Source organism: Phocoena sinus, chromosome 1, assembly GCF_008692025.1.
Source record: "Phocoena sinus isolate mPhoSin1 chromosome 1, mPhoSin1.pri, whole genome shotgun sequence".
In the NCBI taxonomy this organism is placed as follows: Eukaryota; Metazoa; Chordata; class Mammalia; order Artiodactyla; family Phocoenidae; genus Phocoena; species Phocoena sinus.
The window spans coordinates 185,789,067-185,809,152 of NC_045763.1; the positions used below are offsets into that span (position 1 = coordinate 185,789,067).

The 20,086-nt window shown below is 51.8% G+C and overlaps 2 protein-coding genes across 7 annotated transcripts in view; both read right to left on the reverse strand.

Annotated features, from left to right (window-relative positions):
- Window positions 1-6,490: 6,490 nt before the first annotated feature.
- On the reverse strand, window positions 6,491-16,257 carry RABIF (RAB interacting factor). The gene is made up of 2 exons (XM_032632481.1): window positions 13,837-16,257; window positions 6,491-9,097 (listed from the first exon to the last, which is right to left on the reverse strand). Exons 1-2 carry the CDS (start codon window positions 13,960-13,962, stop codon window positions 8,852-8,854), a joined length of 372 nt encoding a protein of 123 aa, XP_032488372.1. The 5' UTR covers window positions 13,963-16,257; the 3' UTR covers window positions 6,491-8,851.
- A 94-nt stretch (window positions 16,258-16,351) lies between these two features.
- KLHL12 (kelch like family member 12) overlaps window positions 16,352-20,086 on the reverse strand; it is a 29,451-nt gene continuing 25,716 nt past the window's right edge. For 4 of the 6 annotated variants that reach the window (XM_032632468.1, XM_032632459.1, XM_032632422.1 and 1 more), the window contains 5 exons: window positions 19,786-19,981; window positions 19,193-19,351; window positions 18,783-18,881; window positions 17,891-18,077; window positions 16,352-17,749 (listed from right to left, as the gene is read on the reverse strand). In XM_032632468.1, the coding sequence (XP_032488359.1) occupies window positions 17,623-17,749; window positions 17,891-18,077; window positions 18,783-18,881; window positions 19,193-19,351; window positions 19,786-19,981 (768 nt within the window). In that variant the 3' untranslated portion in view covers window positions 16,352-17,622. Of the gene's footprint in view, window positions 17,750-17,890; window positions 18,078-18,404; window positions 18,494-18,782; window positions 18,882-19,192; window positions 19,352-19,785; window positions 19,982-20,086 lie in introns of those variants that run through there. The other 2 variants (XM_032632449.1, XM_032632440.1) reach the window with 2 other exon arrangements.

Below are 20,086 nucleotides of genomic sequence, written 5' to 3' on the forward strand. Positions count from 1 at the left end.
CGCTGCGCCCGGGCTCCTCGGCGCGTGCGTCCCACGCCACATGCCTTTCCGCGCAGCGCGCAGTCGCTGCGGACGCCCGACGGTGCCCAGCCCCGCACCGCGGACTCCGAGAACCTCAAAGCAGACGCGCTACCCCGAGCGGCGCCCCCAACCCAGGCGCCGGCTGCCTTGAGGGGTTTACCTCCCCCCAGCGGCCGCCTTGCCGCCCCTACCCCGCGCTCTCGCGCTGCCCGCCCACACGAGGCCCCCTCGCGCCGCTATTGGGCGGCCGATTATGAAAGAGCCCCGCCCCGCCGGTCACTGGGCAGGTTGTAGCCCAAGGGAGGGAAAGCCGCGAGCGTCGAGTGCCTCTGGCCAGCTCGACCCACTTCCCCGGTGCCCTGTGTGCCGGGCTGAGAGCTTGAAGCGCTGGGCAGAGCCTTCGTTCCGTTTTTATCTTAGGGTAACACCGCAGACCTGTCGGAAAAGTGCGTAACCGGAGGGTGGTGCAGACTTGAGGTGCGCAACCACCAGAGAGGGAGAGATACTGTGATGAGAACCAGGTGCGGGGAGGTTCGAAGGCGGGACAGAATGTGGCTGGGGGAGGGGTGGCAGACAGGTGTGGGGAGAACATCGCAGGTGCAAGTGACTGAAACTTACCTGCCCTTGGGGGCTTCCCTGGTGGCGCAGTGGTTAAGAATCGGTCTGCCAATGCAGGTGACATGGGTTCGAGCCCTGGTCCGGGAAGATCCCACATGCCGCGGAGCAACTAAGCCCGTGTTGCAGAACTACCGAGCCTGCGCTCTAGAGCCCGCGCACCACAACTACTGAGCCCACGCGCCTAGAGCCCTTCTTGGCAATATGAGAAGCCACGGCAATGAGAAGCCCCTGCACAGCAACGAAGGGTAGCCCCCGCTCGCCACAGCTGGAGAAAGCCCCTGTGCAGCAACGAGGACCCAACACAGCCAAAAATCAATTAATTAAAAAAAAATTTTTTTTTAAAAATCCTTACCTGCCCTTTGACTGGGGCCCCTGCTCCAGTTCAGGTGACTTCAGTCCCCCAAAGGGCGAGGGATCCAGGCTGCCTGAAGCAGATGCAAGAGGACTCGTGGCTGGAGATGGAAAGGGCCTTGGATGCTAGTCGGGAGAGTATGCACATCATTGCACTGGCGATGGGGCGCCATTGAGGTTTTTGGGGTTTTTTTTCTGGCTGTGGCCGCGCTGCATGTGGGATCACAGTGCCCTGACCAGGGATCGAACCCTCGCCCTCTGCATTAGAAGCGCGGTGTTTTAACCGCTGGATCGCCAGGGAAGTCCCCAATGAGGGGTTTTGATCAGAGGAGTGATGTGATCAGAGAAGCATTTTAGACAGTACACAGATGTACTTTTTTTCCCCCCAGTAGTGGTTTCGTATTTTTCCATGATGAAGGGCATACACACGTTTTCCCTCTCCCCAAGCTGTCAACTTAGGGACTTCTGAGATGAGGTTTTACTTCTAAATACCTAAGTGAAACTCGCTGGTCCATCTTGTAGAGGCTGGCTTGTAGAGGCTGGCTGTCGTCCGGTTTTGTTTTTTGTTTTTGTTTTTTTGTTTGTTTGCTTTGCGGTACGCGGGCCTCTCACTGCTGTGACCTCTCCTGTTGCGGAGCACAGGCTCCGGACGCGCAGGCTCAGCGGCCACGGCTCACCGGCCCAGCCGCTCCGCGGCATGTGGGATTTTCCCGGACCGGGGCACGAACCCGTGTTCCCTGCATCGGCAGGCGGACTCTCAACCACTGCGCCACCAGGGAAGCCCTGTTGTCTGGTTTTATAAGATGATCGGGGCCCCCGCAATGATCCCCTCACTATTGTGCAGCGCCGTCCAAAGGACCTCACGCACCTGTCATCTCCTGTGGACAGGTGACTGCACCCAGTGTATGTGGGTCGGGCTTGGAGGCTTGGATTCTTGCCTTGGAAAACCTGCAGCGGTAATGACTTCCTGCTGGTAGAGCTCAGGAAGACAAAGTTAGGGTCACCCACCAGTGCCCCTGGATTCCTGCACCTGTTTACCCACAAGACACTAGCCATGTCATTTGAAAGTATCCTGAAATATTTAAAAACTAAATGCCCAGTGGGCTTCCCTGGTGGCGCAGTGGTTGAGAGTCTGCCTGCCGATGCAGGGAACACGGGTTCGTGCCCCGGTCCAGGAAGATCCCACATGCCACGGAGCGGCTGGGCCCCATGAGCCATGGCCACTAAGCCTGTGCATCCCGAGCCTGTGCTCTGCAACGGGAGAGGCCACAACAGTGAGAGGCCCGCGTACTGCAAAAAAAATAAAACAAAAATAAAAAAATAAATGCCCAGGCTTCCCTGGTGGCACAGTGGTTAAGAATCCGCCTGCCAATGCAGGGGACATGGGTTCAAGCCCTGGCCTGGGAAGATCCCACGTGCCACGGAGCAACTAAGCCCGTGTGCCACAACTACTAAGCCTGAGCTCTAGAGCCCTCAAGCCACAACTACTGAGCCCACGTGCCACAACTACTGAAGCCTGCGTGCCCAGAGCCCGTGCTCTGCAACAAGAGAAGCCACCGCAATGAGAAGCCCGCGCACCACAACGAAGAGTAGCCCCCACTCGCCACAACTAGAGAAAGCCCGCTAGTAGCAACGAAGACCCAATGCAGCCAAAAATAAATAAATAAATAAATTTAAAAAAACCCAAAAAACTAAATGCCCAGGTGTCTCGGGTGGCTTAAGTCCAGGGTGCCCAGCTGAACCTGGAACTCTGAAAAGTGTCATTTGGTCTCAACTGTGGGGTTTTCTGAGGCTGCCAACTCTAAAGTGGATGTTCTGGTCAAGGGATAAGGGGAGAATGTGTGGGTGGACATTCAAGTGAGTGCTTTGAAACCTCATGTGTACAAAGCTCAGATGTGACCTATTGCCTGTCACTGCCTTGAACAAAACAATTTTCACGGGGTGTCCTGCTGAAGGTGGGCACTTCAATGATCAAAGTGAAGCTGCCTGGCCATGAACTCAACACCATCGTCTCCCCCTTTGCCTCTTTGGCATTCATCCCACCTGCTGGCCGAGTCACCGAGTTACAGTCCTTCCATCCCCCTACTGGATAGAGCCCCTCTGACCCAGGGATTATAAATACATTTGAAACAGTGACATCCTCAGTGTTACCTGTGAAAATGACACCGCCCCCTTGACACCATGCTTCTTTACATCACACCAATTAAAATTAGTCCTTTTTACAAGGTATTTGGATTTATTTCTACTATCTAGACTATTTCCAAGTTTAGATTTTTATTTCTGACTTTTCCTCCTCCTTTTCTCTATATCTCCTGTTAACCTCAAAAATAGAAGAGGCAGTTATTTTACCAGCAAAATGGGTTTATTCAGGAATGGCAGAGAATTTCAACTTGGGACAGGCAAGCTGTGGTGAATCGCAGGTAAGCTGGGAGAGCGCAGAGGGACGTGCTTTCACCAGGTTTAGGAGGAGCTTGGGGACATGTGTTCTGAACAGGACACAGGGGAAGAACAGGGGTCCAAGGTTGTGAGGCTTCTCATTGGCTGCCAGGGGTGGTCAGAGTGGGACCACCACTGGGCAGGGAGGGATTTTCCTTCCCTTTTTTTTTAAGCAGGAGATAAACTGCCTATGTGAAAAATGCCCTCCCTTGTACCAGAGGGAAAAAAGCAACATCTTATCTTCCCTCTTCCTGCTGGTGATGCAGGCACGGGCGTGAAAGGCCCCCCTTCTGGCCTCCCCACTCCATGTAAGATGAGGTTCCTTGATTTCTTCTCACCTCCCCCGCCCACACACACTCATCTCAGCTCCAGGAATTTAAAATACTCCCAAGGTTGGAGGGGAAGGCCCACGGTCAACTCTAGTTTTCAAGCCATCTGAAGAATCCTGACAAGTCTGCATCCTTTTCTTCTCGGCACCCCTTCCCCATGCTCCCCCATCATGTAGCAACAAAATGACATGTAACTGAAGTGACAAACACGGTGAGCCTGGGCAGGGGAGGGGCAAAGGAAGAGGGAGAGTCTTTGTGGGAACAAGATTATCCTCTTGGTGAACAATCAAGGTACCAGGGAGACACCAGGGCCATGCCCAGGCTCATCATTCTTGAGCCAGTGACAAGGCTGTGCAGGTGGTTCCTGCTTTCAAACGACTGAATTGCTTACAAAAGTGGGCTCTGTATAGGACCATTAGTTACTTTCTTTTAAAAACTTTTTTATTATGAAAACATAACGTGTTCAGAAAAGCGCATAAAAGACGTACAGCTTAATTTATGACATAACCACTATGCAGATATTTAAAAACTAGAACGTTACCAACCTTGCAGAAGCCCTCCTGACCCTGCCCTTCCAGATCACGACCCCCACCTTTGTCATAAATCAAGTATCCATAGGCATGGTGCTGTTTCTGGGAGATTTTGTTTTACCCTTGTGACAAACTGTGGTGTCTCTCCAAAGGAGAAACTCTCCCATCTGGTTGTCTCTCCAAAGGAGAAACTCTCCCGTCTGGTTGTCTCTCCAAAGGAGAAACTCTCCCGTCTGGTTGTCTCTCCAAAGGAGAAACTTTCCCGTCTGGTTGTCTCTCCAAAGGAGAAACTCTCCCGTCTGGTTGTCTCTCCAAAGGAGAAACTCTCGCATCTGCTTTTTCTCCTTGACCGTCTTGGCTAGTCTTAGTCCTCTGCACTTACATATAACTTTTATTTTATATTATTACTTTATTTTTAAAAATATTTATCTATTTATTTGGCTGTGCCAGGTCTTAGTTGCAGCACTCGGGATCTCCATTGCTGAGTGCGGGATCTTTAGTTGTGGCATGCATGTGGGATCTATTTCCCTGACCCGGGATCAAACCTGGGTCCCCTGCATTGGGAGCTCGAGGTCTTAGCCACTGGATCATCAGGGAAGTCCCCTTACATATAACTTTTAGAATCAGTTTGTTGAATTTCACACACACAAAACCTGTTGGGTTTTTGATTGGGATTTTATTAAATTTATATACATCAGTTTGGGGAAAAGTCAACATCTTTACAATTAGTCATGAGTTGGCAAAATTTTTCTTTAAGGACCAGATAAATATTTTAGGCTTTGTGGGCTAAGAGGCAAAACTGAGAATTTTATGTAGGCCAAAACCATCCTTAATTCACAGGCTCCTGAATCTCAATAAATCAGATGTCAGCTTGAATGGATCTGGGCTGTGGTTTTCTGGCCCTGTGAATTTGCTTGCTTTCCTTCAACTTCTCTGGGTAACGCCGTATGAGGTCTTGCGTTGTGGGCTTGCAAATCTACTGGCAGCTCCCAGTTTCCTAGTTCTCTCTCCAGCTGTGTCTCTTCTATTAAAACCTTCCAGTGAATTCTCACTTTTGGTTTTGGATTTTTTTAGATTCTAGAATTCACTTTTTTTTTTTTTCTCACATGTCTGGTATCTCCTTTGCAGAGTAAGCAGTTACTTTACCGTCTACCTCTGAAAGCTCCTGTTTCCCCAGCCTCAGTGGGCCCGTTCCCATGGCCTTTTGTTTTACTGGTTTTATCATCTTGTCTCATATGCTTGGTTACATTTTATTATATTCAGTATATTGTATTAGCAAAATTGTTTGCAGAAAGAATTTGAAGTTTAGGATGGTGACATCTTCCTCTAGAGAGGGTTTTTGTTTGCTCATGCCAAAGGCCTGGGGCAACGACCACTTGGGATCACCTTAATCCAATTTCAAGGGCTGAGATTTTGAAGCTGAGCTGCAATCCATCTTAGAAACTTTCTACTCCCCACCCTGCCTCGCCCTGCTTCCGGGGGGGTAAAGGACCGAGGGCACCAACCCGAAGTGAGGGCAGGCCGCCTGGTCCACACCCCGTGACAGGCCCTGTCCCTGCCTTCTGCAAGGCCGTCAGGACCACCCATCACCCTCCGAACTGCCTCCTCTAAGCTGGGAAACACCCCCAGGAGGAGAGCGTCCATCACACTAAGCCCACTGCCCGGGGCCTCCATCTTCTCCGTGGTCCAGATCCAGTAATTCTCCAAACTTGTGTTAGCGCCCCGATGCCTCCGGACTTTTAAAGTACGTATCCAGCCTTTCGAGCTGCCCTCACTGGGATGGTCAGTCCACCAGTACTGGGAGCAGAGGTCCTCATAGCCACATGGCGGAGTTCTGAGGAGCCTCATACAGTGCGCTAACAGCAGTAAAGTGTCAGTACACCGCCGTCCACCTTTAATTCTGTGTCAAAACAGGAAGGCCCTGGAAAAATCAACTGCTCCCCCACTGCAGCTGCAGCGTCGAGACTCACAGCCGCGGTCGTGGGCTCCCCCTTGTGCCCCGGCGCACACAGCGACCTGACTCACAAGGCTTTCCCCAGAGCCCACCATGTGTGGGGGGCAGGGAGACGACTTTCATTCCACGACAGACACCGAAGGGCTGATTCCTCAGCCGACAGACCCCAGGGTAAATCCTAAGGCGCAGGTCTCAGCCCTCATCTTTTTTCCAATTATACATTCTTCCCAAGGACGCGCAAGAATCTAATCGCCACTGCTTAAATGCCTTTATTTCTTTCAAATCAAGCTGAAAAGGCAGAATAACAACTTGATTTTTTGGCTACTGGAGGAACAAAGTTTGGGGATTCTCAAGAAACGAAACGCAAGTGACCAGTAAATATATAAAAATTTCATGAGAAATAAAATAAATGCAAATTAAAGCAATGAGACGCTATTTTTCCTACTAATAAAGTATCAACATATTCATTTAAGATAATAAATACCCAGTGTTAGGAACTGCTGGGGAGGAGGGTAAAGCTGCACAGCCGTTCCGAGCTTTGCGCGTCGGTCAGCAGAGCCGCGCAGACGCACACACCCTGCAAGCCCGCTGCTGCTGACGCAGCCGGGGAAACAGTAGAAAAGCCTGGACAGATTCAGCCACAAGGTTGCACCTTATATCACATGGTTTAGGAGAGGCTGGAGACAATCTAACAGTGGACTGTGAAATAAATTACAGTACAGAAATACAACGGCGGAGATGGACGTCACCTACGCGGCAAGTCAGTATTTTGTTAAATGGAAAAAGCAAGTTATGAGAGTACCACGTGATCTCATATTTGTTTTACAAACCCTACGTTTATTTATACAGTATATACTGAAAAACACTGAGTAGAACATAACACCACACTACCGTCGGCAATCTCTGCATGGTGAAAATATGAATGATTAGAAACATTTTTATACCCACTTTTTTTTTTAACATCTTTGTTGGGGTATAATTGCTTTACAATGGTGTGTTAGTTTCTGCCCTACAACAAAGTGAATCAGCTATACGTATACACATATCCCCGTGTACCTACTTTTGTATTTACCTGCTATTTCTGTGATTAAAAAAGGAAAGAAAAGTCAAAGTCTAATTTAAAAAACGCCTTGCCCAGGTTTTGGCTCATGACATGAGGGGCCACATGTCCCCAGAGGCATCTACGTGGTTTTGTTCCTTCTGACCTGAGTGGATATTCTCACAGTTTTTCTGCAAATGCCATAATCATGGACATCTGACCATCCAGCTAGAAAACAGTTCTCTCATTTTCTACCAGAGCTTGTGAGGCTACGGCCGGGGACGGAAACCACCTTTCTAGGGGAGGAGGTTGGTGGCAAAACTGTGCCCAAGGCCCACACTTTAGTTGGGGGGCCCTTAGACCAAGTTCTGGGGAGAAGGAGGGAGGAAGCAACTGGAAAACAGGTCCGAAGGAATGCCTGTAAGGTCTCCACTTAGCCCTCATTTGCATTCTAGGTCTCCTGAGCCTTAGAGGCATGGAAGATGGGAGGATACCTGGAACCTGGTTTCACAGATTCCTTCTGAGATGGTGAGTCGTTTCAGAAGAGAAATGACAGAACTGAGAATCGTACTGAACATCAAACTGTCAGAGCAACCCCACAGCTACAAAGAGAGGCATGTGGATGCAAAGTCTGTATTCTGGGTTAGTCTAGAGATTCCAACTGAATCAGAAATCTGTGAGGACCACGCCCAGCGCATAGAGTAATGATGCCACCATCCACTTAAGAAGTCTGTCCTAGGAGCAAAGAGAGAGTTATATGAGAGTTATATGAGTCTGCGTAAGACAAACCAATGAAGTCATGTATGATGTGGCAAAGGCCCGCCCCCTACGTCCTGCCCTCTCCGCTGACTCCAGGAGATCTTGGGAACACAGCCAGGGCTGAGTTTTCCTCAGGGTAGCTGACAGATGGGGTTGGAAATCTGACTTTCAGCTTACAGGCTATATATAGCAGTGCGGAGCTAATACAAAGAAAAACTACATCAAGATTTGAAGGGAAGAGTGGCTACACCCACCTTGACAATAAAGTCGCTGTCAGCCTAGAGGAGAGGCCCCTAAATGTGGTCTTAGAGGCATGTCCAAAGGAATGTATTTCTGATTAGTGGTTTAAATACTGCAGTTGGGAAATGTTTTTACTTTTAGAAAGAATAAATTACTGTAAATAAAGTTAGCCACACAACAGACGTCCATGCACTTTCCTGAATGAGAAAAAGGCGGGTTTCAACCGTCAGCACCTCATGAGCACCATCCGTCACGTGTCATCACGGCTAAAAGGTTGCATAACTGCTCGGAGGGTGAGAGCCCCAGAGTACAGGACAGCAGGAGGCCGGGAGGGGAGCAGATCTGTGGAAGCGCCCCGTGTCCTAAACCCGGGGGGAAAGGGGGCTGAGCAAAGGCGGTAACGCCTGTGAACTAAGCAGGAGGCCGGCGCTGAGGCCGTGAGGAAGCACGTGGACGCGTGCTGGACGGGGCGGGCTGACGCCCATGACTGACGTTAGTGCAGAGAAGGCGACACGGCCGTCCTTGTGGGGAGTAGCTTTTATAGTGGGGGTGGAGCTGAGTCCCCTCCCCTCAGTCACTCATGGGAAACCCGTTCCAAGGCCACATAGAAACTGTTCTTGTCGTCCAGGCAGTGCCAGCCGATGGGGCCGATCTCGCAGTCTGCGCAGACCAGGAACTTGATGTTGCCCACGTCCTTGGTGAAGCCCACGTTCTCGAAAGTGAACATGTCCTCCACCAGCCAGTGGTCCTGCAGAAGGTCGCCCTCAGGGCTGCCGCCGTCGGCCAGCGCCGGCTTCTTCCTCATGGGCGGGAGGCAGAGCTGCGTGGACAGAACACAGCAGAGCCCTGCTCACTCCGCACGGCCGGCCCCCGAAGCTCCCCCAGCCCAGGAGCCCAGCAGTAAGCCCCAGGCTGCCCCGGTCCTCGCCCGCCTTTCAGGAGAAGGGGGAGAGGCGCTGCCCGGTTGCCGTGGTAACCGGGACGCCTGGGTCCTCAGGACCAGCCGGTTCCTCCCCGCCCCCGCCCCCGGACCCTCCAGGGCCAGCTCCTCCCGGACACTCGTCTCCCACGTGGCCCCCTCAGGGTTTCCCCCAACCGGACAACCTGCACGAGCTTCCCATGCTGCCCACTGCATGTGTATTCTTTAAAGTGGCTCGGCTGAGGCATAACTGACGCACACGGCACAGATCCAAAGTGGACAGTCTGACACATTCTGGCACACGTATACCGCACACCAACAAAACTTTACCACGATCAAGAGAACGAGCATATTCGTCACCCCCAAATTTCCTCATGCTGCTCCATTTCCTACTTGTCGTTTCTCAAATCATCTTATCAGTTTACTGGCTCAGTTACTTACCAGGGGGCTCCCTCCACCATCTCACTTTTCCTGTTCATTACCACATCCCCACTGCCTGGAACAGCAAGAGACACAGAGCAGAACGCAAATATCTGGGACAAGGGTAAACACAGGATGTCTGGCTTCACGCTATTCCACCACTGTTGTTACGAAGATACTGGGTTCATCTTATAAAAGGAATATTAAAAAGGAAAATCTAGTTCGAGAATTTGGAATATTATCTCTAGGACCCTTGCATCTCCCATTCACGAGGAGAAAGCATGCGCACACACGCACGCAATCCCTTTGACTTCTTCCACGTGGTTAGCGGACGCCTCAGCTGCCCCGCCCACTGCAGGACACGTCAGCCAAGCTCCTTCCCTGCTCCTCACTATGGCTGCCGCCAATGCGCGGAGTATTTCCCACCCCATGTTTCACTTCCAACGCACCCCCAAACTCTAATAAAATAGGACGGCCTTAATGTGCTAGCCTGGCATTGGCAATGAGGACAAAAGCAAACAATTTAAAAAGTTTTTTAAAAATTTGACTGACATCGATGCTCTGGTGGGGATGAGAACGTCAGGAAGGCCACAAGAGCCGCCAGTGTGTGAAACACCCTGGAGCCCGCACTTCTGAACTCCAGGCCTGCAGACGCTGGTAGGGTATCCCTGGCAGGGAGGAGGGAGCTCTGATCCAGAACGTTCCCCCGCCCTGTCCTCCGAGCACTCGGCTTGTTAAAACACATCTGTGCATTTCCCTTTGCTGTGTCACCTGAGGCTTCATCTGAGGACATCATAAAATACGATAGTCCCTCTTCCTGTTATATTGTCATTCCAGCCACTCTTTTTGCCTCATCTGATGGTTAAATGAGTCCCTAATGCTTTGTTTTACCCTGAGTGAAAATGGGAACAGGCAGAGGCAAAGAGAGGTAGGAATCAAAATCCAGGAACCAGAAAACCTGAATTCCAGTCCTATGAGTAATTTTCTGTGGGCCTAAACGTCCCTAGGTACATTTCCAGCCTACCTCCTATACTGTCGGTGTGAAATCACATCTTAACTAAATGCAAGAGGAGTGAAATGTGAGGGGAGAAAATCGAAGACTATATAAGCGTTAGCCCTCAGGACATGTCTAGCAAAGGAGCACAAAGCCCCCACATTGTCCCCGTTCGCAGTGCATAAGGCCACCTCTGCTGTCTCCCATTTGATTAGTGACTAAAGGGCAGTACTATTACTAGCCATTCATTCAAGGGGTGAGTCACACTGGGTCCTGTTCCCGCTCTTCCTCAACATGCCCATTTTTACTGAAATCCTGTTAAGTCAGACCCATGTATTCGCACTTGTCTGTGTATCTGTGCCTGGATCTCAACAAAGTAGAGGACAACGCTAGGGTCACGCTGTGGGATGTATCACGTGGGACACAATGATGCTTTCTGGACAGACTACTGGGGTGGAAATCTAGAAATTAATACCTAATTTGAGGTGGCCAACTCGGCTGTCTGGGGGCCAAAGTCGCCAGACCCCTGACGAGGTGGGTTAGCTGTGCGGCCAGTGCCCCGGCCAGCACCCGATCCCGGCCAGCTCTCTGAGACGCATCGAACACCACGACGCTGAGATTCTGCTGATGTCTCACTGAAACTTCTTTTGCTTTCTTCAAGAACTATTAACAGTACCCGTTAAAAAATAAAATACTTTCTTTCTCTTTGTAAAAATACATTCTCATTATAGAGAACTTGGCAAGCATGCTGTACTATAGATGAGAATAAAAACTGTCACAGTACAAAGTAAGCTTCTGTTAACCTTTTTTGTAATTTTACCCCCTTCAGTGAGTACATGTGGTGGTTTTATTATTTTTTATTATTATTTTCTAAAGATACTGACATGGGGAAAGAACCCGTCATATATATATATATATATATATATATATATATATATATATATATATATATATTTATTTATTTATCGCTGCATTGGGTCTTCGCTGCCGTGCGTGGTTTTCTCTAGTTGCAGTGAGTGGGGGCTACTCTTCGTTGGGGTGCGCGGGCTTCTCATTGCAGTGGCTTCTCTTGTTGTGGAGCACGGGCTCTACGTGCACGGGCTTTGGTAGTTGCAGTGTGCGGGCTCAGTACTTGTGGCTCACGGGCTCTAGAGAGCAAGCTCAGTAGTTGAGGTGCACGGGCTTAGTTGCTCCACGGCATGTGGGATCTTCCAGGACCAGGGCTCAAACCCGTGTCTCCTGCACTGACAGGCGGATTCTTAACCACTGCGCCACTAGGGGAGTCCTTTGTAGTGGTTTTAAAACCACACAAATGTCCACAAATTCTCTGACAACCTTTCCAAGATGTGGAGACTGTGCCTCTCCCCTTGAGCCTGGGCAGGCCAAGGTGGGTGGGACAGGCTAGGTTAGGGAAGGCTGGGCCACTTTTGCAGGTTGCTCTTGGAACAGTTGCCCTGGGAGCCCTGGTGACCCTGGAAGAACCATGGCTACCCTGAGGCCTCCTGGCGGATACCGGGAGGGGCGGCCCATCACAGCCTGTCCCAGGTGCCCGAATCCTCTCAGTCCACAGGCAGACACGGGAGTGGGCAAGCTTCTGAGATGACCCCTCTAACCGCTGCCCCGTGAAACACCATGAATGAGAGAACTGCCGAGCTGGGCCCTGCCAACCCCCTAATTTGTGAGCAAAATAAACGTTAATGTTTTAAGTCACTGTCTGGGGTGATTTTTTTACGCAGCAATAACTAGAACAACACTGCCCAACACACCTGAGGCATGTTCCATTTTAATTCCTGATTTTTCACTGTGATAAACTACACATAACATAAACTGTACCATTTAAATAATTTTTAAGCGGGCAGTTTGGTGCCATTAAGTACGTTCACATTATTGTGCAACCATCGCCACCATCCGTCTACCCTTTTATAACCACACTTGCCAACACCCCTGACCCGCCCCCGCTTCCTAAACCCTGGCAATCACTAATCTGTCGACCATTTCTAAAACTCAAAAATGTCATATAAATGGAATGATACAATAGTAATCTTTCGGGACCAGCTTTCTTCACTCAGCATAATTCCCTGGAGATTCATCCTCATCCAAGTTGTGGTGCCCGTGGTGTGGCATCATTCACCAGCAGAATGCCTGCTGGGCTGTTTCTGGTTTTCGGCTCTTAGGAATAAAGGTGCAGTGAACATTTGTGCACAGGTTTTGTGTGAACATGTTTTCATCCCGCCAGGGATAAAGGCCCGGAGAACACTTGCTGGGTCCTATGTTAGGTGCACGCTTAGTTTGAGAATAATGTCTCGGTTTGCTCTCATTCTCACCCAAACAGTGCTCTATCCTTTCTCTCCCACAATCTCATCTTCCACCCCCCTCTCCTGCCCCAACTGCCCTCTCCCTCAAAAGGTAAGAAAGCAACTATTCCCTTCTCTAACTCATCACCCTTTCCCTACATTATCAAGCTCTTTGGTGTTTCTTTCCTCTGTGACTGTAATTTTCTCTGCCCCAGACTGCACGTGAGACTTCACAAAGGACCGAGTCGGGGGTCTGAACATTTTCTAAAGAAACCGTTCACAGGACTTAAAAAAAAGGACACGTCGGGTGATCGATGGCGCCTGCGACACACGGATTCGCTCCGCCTGCTCTAACCTTTAGTCTCACGGACTGAGAACTTCACTCCCTCATTTACTTAAATCCGAAAGTCTGTGTCCTCCCTCACGCGCGCGCAGTCTCGGGGTGGCGGGCGCGGGACACGGCATCTGTGCAGCGGTGTGAACGACACTCCTAGTGATTCACGACGTCGGCGGGGATCACAGACCCGGGAGCGAGCGAGCGGTCTGAGGGTTCGGGCCTCGCCCCCAGAACGGCCCCCGCGTCCCGTCCCTCCCGCCCCCCCGTGCCCACCCGCCCAGTCCCTGCGAACCGCCCCCCAGTTTCCCCGCCCACTCCCCCCCCCCCGGGACCCCGCGCCCACTCCCGGGGCGGGGCGTGGCGGCGCAGTGGGAAGGAGGCTGCGGAACGCGACAGCTGGATGAAGGGCACCGACACCTGAGCCTGAGGAAGTAACGCTCAGGCTCCCTAGACGGTCGGTCTGCAGCGCCCCGGCGTCAGGACCCCGCGGTCGGCAGGCGCGGCCCCGGGGCGCCAGTGTCCGGTCGTGTGTCCGGGTCCAAGCCGAACTGGACCCGGTGTCGCCGCCCCACCCCCCACCCCCGCGTCCCCTCACCTGCCGGCGGGAGAAGAGCGCCGTGCCCGGCTGCAGCACGCGGGAGCCGCAGCGCTGGCACAGCACCGCCTTCCGGTTCCGGCCCTCCGCCGACACCAGGTCGCTCGGCGGCGCCGCGGGCTCCATGGCCTCTACCCGGGCCCTCGGCGGCGACGCGCAGGCGCGGTCTCAGGGCGACTTCTTCGCACCGCGCAGGCGCGGTCGCGGCGGCTCTCCTTCAGCGCAGGCGCCGCTTCCCGGGTCCCCCCCCCGGACGCCAGTGCGCAGGCGCGGCCGTTCGCCGCCGCCCAGGCGGCCGGGTGTCGGCGTGGTTTTGTGACAGATGCCTCCTGGGATGTGACAGAGCTTCTGCCCAGGCTCACCTGGGCGTTGGACTTCCCTTACACTGAGTGAAACCTGAGCCAGTCCAGGTGTGCGTTTAGTCCCGTGAACGACGGCGACGTCCTGGGGTCAGACCCCCATCAGCAAATCTCAGCCGCAGTGGCTCACACGGGACGCGACCTACAGGGACACCTGCCTTGTGGGCGGAGGCAGGCGCCTGGAAGCTTCAGTTGCTGCTCTCTGTTCTCATCATACTGACCACTAACTACGTGGCAAGACCTGGTGTTGACGCGCTTCCAGAAACGTCTCGAGTCCCAGTTTCCCTATGGGTCGGTCGTAGCGCAGTGAAGCGGCAGAAGTCGGAAAGGCTGCCTTCCAGGGCCCACGGGTGCAGGCACAGCCGTAGAGCCACTGCTGGGTCGTTACACTGCGTCTCACTCTCTCCGGTTCGTCTTCAGATGTCTAGCTTACTAGTTGTAGTACGGCAGGCGTGGCCTTCCTGAGATGGCAGGGGAGGCAGATAGAAGGGGAGCCAAGCCGCCTGAGAAACGTCTCATCTACCCACCACCCCCTGTCGGCGGCACGTTTTTCTTCTTCCTCTTTGTCCTTCATTAATTCAACATTTGCTGAGCAATTACAGAATATGCTACACCCTGAGGATACTACGACGATAGGCACTTTGTACTGGAGAACACAGTTTAAACAGGAAGACAGACCCAAACCCAAGGACATGTGATAAAGACAATCCAGGGAACAAAGTAAATGGAAGCACAGATCAGGGGTAATTCCATATGGGGAGTCAGAAAAGGCTTTACCTAGGTGACACGTGAATTGGGCATTAAAAGGTGACTAGGATTTTGCCGGGACAGCAAGATTATTTCATATAGAAGGAACGGTGTAATATATCCACAAGGGTGAGAACAGATTTAGGAATGGTTAAGACCACTGTGGATGAAGCACGTGATACCTGGGGGAAGTGAGGGTGGTAGAGGAGGCAAGTTCAGAAAGGTGCCGCGAGTCCAGATCACCTTGGGTCTAATGTCATGCTAAGGAATTCAAACCTTATAACATGGACAACGGGAATCTATGGACTTTTAGGCCAGAAATATCTGTTTGATATTTACTGAAAATGTGCTGTATGTTCGGTATTGTAATGGCCCTGTCCGTGCTTTAGAAAGATAACTGATGACAAAATGGAGGGGCTAGACTGGAAAGCAAGAGAAGAGTAGAGGTAAGGGTATCAGGAGACGATGCTCCATGAGTCTGGGCAAAAGATAGGGGAAAAAAATACAGGAATGGATTTGGAACAATTAAACTCATGTACAACCTAAAAACGAATCGGATGTCTGTATTGTGGTGGAGGTGACAGGTGACACAAGATGAAGGTGGCTTTAGCTTTCAGAGGTTGCATAACTTAGTGGCTGCCTGCCAGTTAACGGGAGCTAGAAAAACAGGAGGAACCACCAAATAAGGGGTAGCTGTGTGTAGGTCCATGAGCGGGGGAAAGCCCAGAAGATTGGGGAAAGAGTGGAAAGGGATGGAGGGGGCTATTCAGCTGTGGCTGCCATCGAAGAACTATTTGGGAATTTGGTCTGAAACTCAGAAGTCAGCCGTGAAGACAGCCCAGAGCCCAGAGCCATGGGTTCTTCACCCCCTCCCCTCCTCTGCCTCCCCTGGGCTCTTCCTGAGAGAACAAGTCACATGTCTCACAGTTCGATTTAATCGGCAGGCACAATCCCTCTGCTAGAGAAAGGCCGGCCGGCCTCTTTGCTGAACCTCTCTGGCTCCCCCTTGCCTTTGCTCTGGGAGTGTCAAGATTTTTGCATTTCTGCAAGCCTTCCGCATAGCTGTTTGCATCACAAACAGCTGTTTGTGGCACAAATCGAGGCAAACGGAAAAAGGACTGGGGTGACTAAAACCCTAAAATTCAAGTGGTTACAAAACGAGCCCAAGATTGCCTCTTCTTTATCCCCTGTGGTTTCTAAGTAAAGTCCAACTGTGAGAGTCCGTGAATATGCAAAATTCAGATAACCTTGTATTGATGGGAGTCTCCGGAGATCTCTTACCTGTCTAACAGAGACACAGCAGAGCTAGTTGGCAAACACACAGGTGAACGGGCTGAAGAGACAGGACCTGCAGCTGATCCCTATGCCTGGTCCCCCCAAATGTCTGCAAGACAGGCACTGGAGACCACTGATTTTCAATATTTTCTTAAAAAAAAATACAAACAAATGAACTTGAGGTCAGTACAACTCAGGGAAAGAGGAAAAAAAGGAATTTCAGAGCAAAGGGAAAATGCATCCTTCCTTAGGTGATCACGTCCCCACACTCCCAATACCCACAGAGCAAGAATGTCACTGCACAGCACAGGGGAGCCTTGGAGGGACAGCGGGTACCGAAACTAACAAAAGGATTTTAGTTGTCGTTGATTATTCTGTCCTGGGATGAATAAAATCCACTTTAAAGACAGGGAAGGGGGGTTCTAATAGCAAAGAACTACACGTACAAAACACAGCAGTAAAAACCACACCTTAGCAGAAGTATGTCCTTAAAAGAATGAGGGAGTAATGAGGCAGCTGAACTTCGAGGCAGCTGCCCCCCCCCCCCGCCCCCGCCCCCTCTAAACAGTATGGATGCATAACAGTGGAGTGAGTAGCATTTGCTTCAACAGAGGAAGACCTTCCCTGTATAGATGAGTCACGGAAGGGAGGACTACTGTGAAATCACAAGAACTTCGGGTTTATCCCTGGCCCACTGAGGGCCCATTCTCCTCCACCTCTGCTCACCTAACATGTGCTGGCTCTGTCACTCTCTCAGTCCCCAGGGCCCACAAATACCAGGGGGCCATGGAAAGACCCTCAAATAACACTCCCTCCTCAGCCTTCCGGCTGTCGCAGGTTCACTCACATCCCACCACGTCCAGCTCCCTTCCCACACTCTCCACCCAGCTCTGATGCCAACCCTGGCCCCCTGTCCCCAGGCCCCCAAAGTTTTGACAGGGCTCTTCCCTCTGTTTCCCTCCAGATCGGAACTGTGTTGCCCCTGCTACCTGTAGACTAGGAAAGATATTTATTGTTGTGAAACAAGAGTTGGTACCCTTCCAATGATCGAGGCTGGATACCGCCCACACCCCGGCGCTGCGCTCATACCTTAATTCCCTGCAACACGCGAGGCACAACTTAAATGTATGTTCTCCCAAGCGCACGCTGAGTCAGAAACGAGGAGAGAGTGCCCCCGCGGCCGGGAGGAGAGGTGGTCTGGCCTCCCACACCCACTCAGTGTGCAGCCTCCTCCTCTGAGGGTCTGCCGCCCACCCTCCTCGGGGAAAACCACCAGTGCCAGTGCGAGGGGCGTCAAATAAGCACAATCATCGCGGCACCGGTGCCTGTAATCACCCTGTGCACACAGTGAGAAGCAGACATTCTGGAAAGGATCCTCGGTTCCCTGCAAACTGTGTCGGACTGGTCACTTCTCGCGGAGAACACACACGCCAGCGTCGCAGCGCTGGGTTCCCATGGAGGTCACGACCTCCCAGCTGTCGATGATGGGGTCGTAGCACTCGATGCTGCTCAGCAGGGAATTCCCGTCGTAGCTGAGGGGGAAGAGGCGGGACTGAGCTCTGCAGCCGCACGGCCCCCTCCCGCACAAGGCGTCTCCCTCCCGAACCAAACCCCATCTCCACCCCAGACGCGGCTGGGATCACACCGCTCTGGATGCCTGGTTTAACCCTCACCCTGCAATTGCATAAAGTCTCCCCCGAAGCACCGTGGCCCCGACATAGCATCGCGGGGTGGTCATGCTCGTGACCGTTGTCCAGGAATCGGTGCGAATGTTGTACGCTTCGACAGAAGAAAGGTGGGCTGTACCATCGAATCCCCCAACCACATAAATACGGTCATTCAGCAGGGCTACTCCCGCACCTGGGGAAGAAAAGGTACAGCAAACGAATACCGCTAAGCTCAGGATCTGAATTCTAGAAACAAAACACTGTCACTGACGGCTGGCTGAATTCCAGAGTGGCCGAGGGACGGGGACGGGGCCAGACAGGCCTGGAAGAATCTAGTCCTCACAGGTTACCCGCCTGTAAACCCTCTTGAACTGGCTGTCATCTTCACCTTCGTTAATTCACAGCCCAACCCTTATCCGCAGAAAAGAAGGAAATGGAAAAAAGAAGGCAATAAAGGGAGGAGAGGGGTTGTGACTGGCTCTGGAGCACGTCTTGCCCAGAGGAGGGGTGCTCTCCTTACCTTACCCCAGCCTGGGGGCTCAGGAAGCCCCTTCGCTGCACACGCACATCCCTCAGGCAGTGTGCACCACGTGCACAGAGCTGGACTGGCTGCTAGGATGCAGGGAGGGGCCCAGACGCAAAAAACCAGTAAGACAGGAAGCCTTCACCCTCAAACTGTACCCTAGTCAAAGTTTCGACTGCCTTTAGTCTCACTGTATTTAGAGACAACAGGCTGGAGGAGAATGGACCTGACTCGTGTTCCCCTCTGTCTCCAGTGAAGACGGGGCTGCAGCCCTGGTCCGATGCCTGGCCTGTGGCTGCACCCTCACTGCACATACAAGGTTTGGACAGCTCCGTCTGTTGCCCGCCCCCCGCCCCCAGATCTGACTGGTCTTACCAGAGCGCTTGGTGGCCATCGGTGTGACATTAGTCCAGTGTCCTGTATGGGGATCATACTTCTCAACTGAATTTAAGATATTCAAGCCATCGTATCCTCCTGAAAGACAAAGCAGAGACCACTCCAGAAAGAATGGTAAGTCCCGATGCCCATTCCCATTCTGCCTTTCTCGAGTGTTTCAACTAAGTCTTTTAGTTCCAGTTCTCCCTCAAGGGTTCCAATAATCCAAAAATAAATCTGGCAGTACCCTGTTTTCTGCTTCCATGAAAAGGAGAATCCCGGTTAATGAAAAATATACTGCGACAGACCGGGGTTCTAGTGGAAGGAAGTCTACGAACTTCATTCTGGTAAAAAGGATCCCACCCCGAGGCTGCCGCCCATCAGTTCTCCCCGCGTCCCAGCCCGCACACCTAGGCAGTAGATGACCCCGCTGGCCACCACGAGGCCTGCGCCTTCCCGGGCCGTCTGCATGTCTCCCAGCATGCTCCACTGGTCGATGTTTGGGTCATACCGCTCCATACTGGTGTGACGCCTGCTTCCGTCAAAGCCCCCAGAGACATAGATCATATCTGCTCAGAATGAACAAGTCACGGCTATTAGAGAACGAGAGCCTTCTAGTAACTCTTTTCTCTACAAATCTCCCACAACTCTTTCCAATGTTTGGGGGCAAAAACAAGTGTTTTTTTAAGGGATAAGTCAAGTAAGTCCTTTTTAAAGAGGACAGCACAATCGAGACATGTAAAAAGAATGGGGTAAGACGGAATCTTCAGAAACATTCCAAGACTAGATGGGAATTTGCAAAAATACAACTAGTGCCAATTCCCCACTCAGCACACTGGAACTTGATTTACCAACTCTGTTGTCAGCGTTGAAACACCCATGAGTATTTCTGAAAGCGGAAAGGCGTATCTGATCTTACCAGTAGCCTCCACGTTTCATAGAGAGGTATGAACCCCGATCCAGCCACCCCAAAATGCAAACACTGCCCTGTGCACCAGCCTACCTCCTAAGGTGGTGGCTCCAGCCAGGCCTCGTCGGACATTCATAGGGGCCACAGAATACCAGACCCCATCTTCGTCTGCTGTGTAGTCTAGACACTCCACTGAGCTGAGGCGGGAACGGCCATCATAGCCGCCAATCACGTAGATCCGGTCGTGGAGGGACACTGAGGCTACGTAGCGTCTCTTCCGAGTGATGCTCTAGGATTCAGGAGGGAAGAGGTGCCTCTTGTCATTTCAGTCATGCCAGTCTTAGGCCTCACCTTTTGCTGTCCTTCCTGTTTATCTGTGCACCTCTGCTTCTTC